General features: G+C 44.5%; 1 protein-coding gene across 1 annotated transcript; it reads right to left on the minus strand.

The window, feature by feature from the left end:
• Nucleotides 1-2,203: 2,203 nt before the first annotated feature.
• LOC121754474 (GATA zinc finger domain-containing protein 14-like) lies at nt 2,204-2,872 on the minus strand. Its single transcript, XM_042149824.1, has one exon. The coding sequence runs from the start codon at nt 2,870-2,872 to the stop codon at nt 2,204-2,206; it is 669 nt and encodes a 222-aa protein (XP_042005758.1).
• Between the last annotated feature and the right edge of the window lie 615 nt (nt 2,873-3,487).

A 3,487-nucleotide genomic window follows, 5' to 3' on the forward strand; every position in this document is an offset into this window, starting at 1 on the left:
TTAACTGTTGCTTTCAAGCTCCCTCTCACAATACAACCATGTCAAGGGGATATGAATCCAAAATATTTTCAATTTCAAACTGCTTTTCCAGGTATGCTCGATGTTTCAAAAATATTTTTAGGTAAATAATTTTTTTCTTTGTTTGGATTTTTAATATCAAGATTCAGGAAATCTAACTACTTTATTTACAATACATGTGTAAGTATTCTTGGGAATATACTAGTTCAGTCCACATATTTAAAAACTTCTTTCCTATCTACCTGACCCAGGAATTCCCGAAGAATACTTAGCAACCTGACCAGTTAGGCAACAATGGAGAGTATGCATTGGGGAATTTCCTCCACTACGTACAACTCTGAACTATCCCTAAATACCTTGACCCTGTGGCCATTAACAAGAAAAGGGATAGAGTTAGAGGCGCTTCCCTGAATTTCCACAGCTCCATTTGCTCTTAGGCCAATGATCGTGTAGGGCCCTATCCACTTGGACTTTAGCTTTCCAGGCATCAGTTTCAACCGTGATTGGAACAGAAGCACTTTGTGACCAACCTGCAACTCCTTGATCTAGAGGTTCTTGTCGTGCCATAACTTGGTTTTGTCTTTATACCACATCACAACATCGTATGACTCAAGCCTCAATTCCTCCAGCTCCTGCAGTTGGAGCTTTCTCTCCTCCTCACAGGCTTGGGGCTTCATATTCATATACTTGACCGCCCAGTAAGCTTTGTGTTCAACGCCCACAGGGAGATGGCACATCTTGCCTAAAACGAGCGTTTAAGGAGACATTCCAATGGGGGTCTTGAACGTAGTACGGTAGGCCCAAAGAGCATCTTCCAACCATTTGCTCCAGTCTTTCCTCGATTGGTTAACTGTTTTTCCAGAATTCCTTTTATCTCCCGGTTGGAGATCTCTGTCTGCCCATTACTTTGTGGATGATATGGAGTGGAAAACCTGTGATGTACTCCGTATTTCTACATAAGGGCTTCCATGGTTCGGTTGCAGAAATGCGTTCCTTGATCTGAAATCACCGACGTGGGTACTCCGTAGCGACTGAAAATATTGGCCTTTAAAAACTTCGTGACCTCTTTTACTTCACACGTGGCAGTCGCATTAGCCTCTATCCATTTTGATACGTAAACTGTTGCCACCAGAATATAAGAATTTCCGTAGGTAAACGGGAATGGACCCATGAAGTCCACTCCCCAGACATCGAACACTTCACAAACGATTACTGGGACCTGGGGCATTTCGTCGCGAGTGGAGATTCCCCCTGTTTGTTGGCATCGACCACAACTCTGGCAATACTCATACGCGTCTCTATTCAGTGTGGGCCAGTAAAAACCGCTGTCTAGAACTTTCCTAGTAGTTTTTCTTATGCCAAAATGCCCACTGCATGCCAATGCATGACAATGGTCCAGTAAGTCCCTCTGTTCCTATTCCGGAATACACCTGCTGATCACCTGGTCTGAACCCATTCTCCAGAGGTAGGGATCATCCCAAAAATAGTACTTGGCTTCACTCCTAATTTTCATTCTCTGGGCCAGGGAAACCTTTGGCTCACTAGGGAGCTCTCCCATAACTAAGAAATTTGCCAGGTCTGCGAACCAAGGTTCTGCATTCAGCTTAAATTTCCCTTTTTCTGAATCTCCTGGACCTGTTATTGCTAGCACTTTCATCCATCCAATCGGTCTAGAAGAATTTCCCACGTAATAATGATGCTCTTCTGGGAACTCATCTGATATAGCTTCCTATGTATCTCCTTGAAAGATTCTACTCAAATGATCGGCTACCTTATTCTCAGGCCCTTTCTTATCCCTCACTTCCCAGTCAAATTCTTGTAGTAACAACACCTATCGGATTAGTTTTGGCTTAGAATCCTTCTTCGCCAACAGGTACTTAATAGCTGCGTGATCAGTGAACACTATCACCCTCGACCCAAGTAAATATGGTCCGAACTTCTCAAAGGAATACACAACAACTAGCATTTCTTTCTCTGTGGTGTCGTAATTCTTCTGGGTCAGGTTAAGAGTCTTCGAGACGTAGAAAATCACATAGCTCTTTCCATCAATTCTGTGACCTGGCACTAGTTCGATGGCGTAGTCGCTGGCATCGCACATCACCTTCTGATGGAGCAGATCATCTCCTTCTTAGCTCACCTCAGTAGGTGTCCCTTCATCCATCCTCATTGTAGGACCTTTGTACTCTCATTTGGACCTAAGGGTGATTTCACTGATGTTAGCCCTATCTGGTGGCTTAACTGTGGCAGTGATTCTTCCTTCATTCCCACGCATTTCACTCTGGGAAGTGGCGATCTGGGATAATTGCTTCGCCAGCATGTCCATGGCTGTCTTGTGTTCCACATGAGCGTCTTGAAGCTTATGTACCACATCATTATTGGACTGCATATTATTCTGAAGGTGCTGCTGCGAACTGACCAAATCGTTTACCATCTCATCGAGGCTCTTCGGTTGTCTGGCGCTCGGATGAATGGTACTCGGTCCTCGATGATGGCTAGGTCCATGTCCCTGATTTGAATGGAAATTCCCTTGATGCCCCTGATTGCTGTTGTACTGATTACCCGACCCTTGATTCCCCTGGTAATTGGGTTGAGGGTTTGAGTTATTGCCTTGGTAATTCCTCTGATGGGGTGGCACATAGGAATTTGTTGGATTGTTCTGATTCCTGTTTGCCCAGTTGGACTGGTTGCCCTGATTCCAGTTGCCCCAATTGTTCTGTCTTTCCTGATTTCTTCCAGACCAGTTGGATTGATGTTCCGGGGGATTCGAATAGTTGGCATTCTGCTGCAGGGGTGGTGAATTCAGGTTACCTTCGGTCCATCTAAAGTTAGGGTGATCCCTCGATGGGGCATCCATTTGCTTTCCAGGTTCCAACTACCATTCGGATTTCAACTTCCTATTGAATTTGTCTGGGCTTGTTTCTGAAAACGACTCTGGTTCCTTCTTGATTGGCGAGGTCGGATCCTCTTCACTTCCTGAACTCAACTGGAGTGGGCCAGCTGTTGTGAACCCTGATCTGGTGGTTACAGGGGCAAGTACTTCTTTAGGTTGCCAGCTGAACTAAGTGTCTCTCCAATTGGGCGTATAATTCCAGCTCCCGAACTTTGAGCCTCTGCTCATAAACTGAAAACAAAAAGAAAAGCAACAAATCAAAACTATATACACCAAACCACTCTAAACACAAACATAAATAATGCCATCCATCCCCGGCAACGGCGCCATTTGAAGTAGCTAGATAAAGTGAGTGCGCACTAGGTGTTTCTCAATTAACAGGTCTAGAGGATTCACTAGATCATAGGGTCTAGGAGATTTTGAATCTATCATAAATGGTCATTGGACACACTTTTCACTACTTCAAAACCTTAACCCATCATACTATTGGCTAGTACATAGAAGTAAGAATCGATCCCACAGAGACGGAGGTGTTAGCAAGTATTTAGAGGGTTTGGGGAAGGTCGGCTGCTGCCACGC

This window comes from Salvia splendens, chromosome 11, assembly GCF_004379255.2.
Source record: "Salvia splendens isolate huo1 chromosome 11, SspV2, whole genome shotgun sequence".
Lineage (NCBI taxonomy): Eukaryota > Viridiplantae > Streptophyta > Magnoliopsida > Lamiales > Lamiaceae > Salvia > Salvia splendens.

What these genes read in the sequence shown, in the direction of transcription:
- LOC121754474 (XM_042149824.1), bottom strand. Translation starts at nt 2,872, where the DNA reads ATGGATGCCCCATCGAGGGATCACCCTAACTTTAGATGGACCGAAGGT.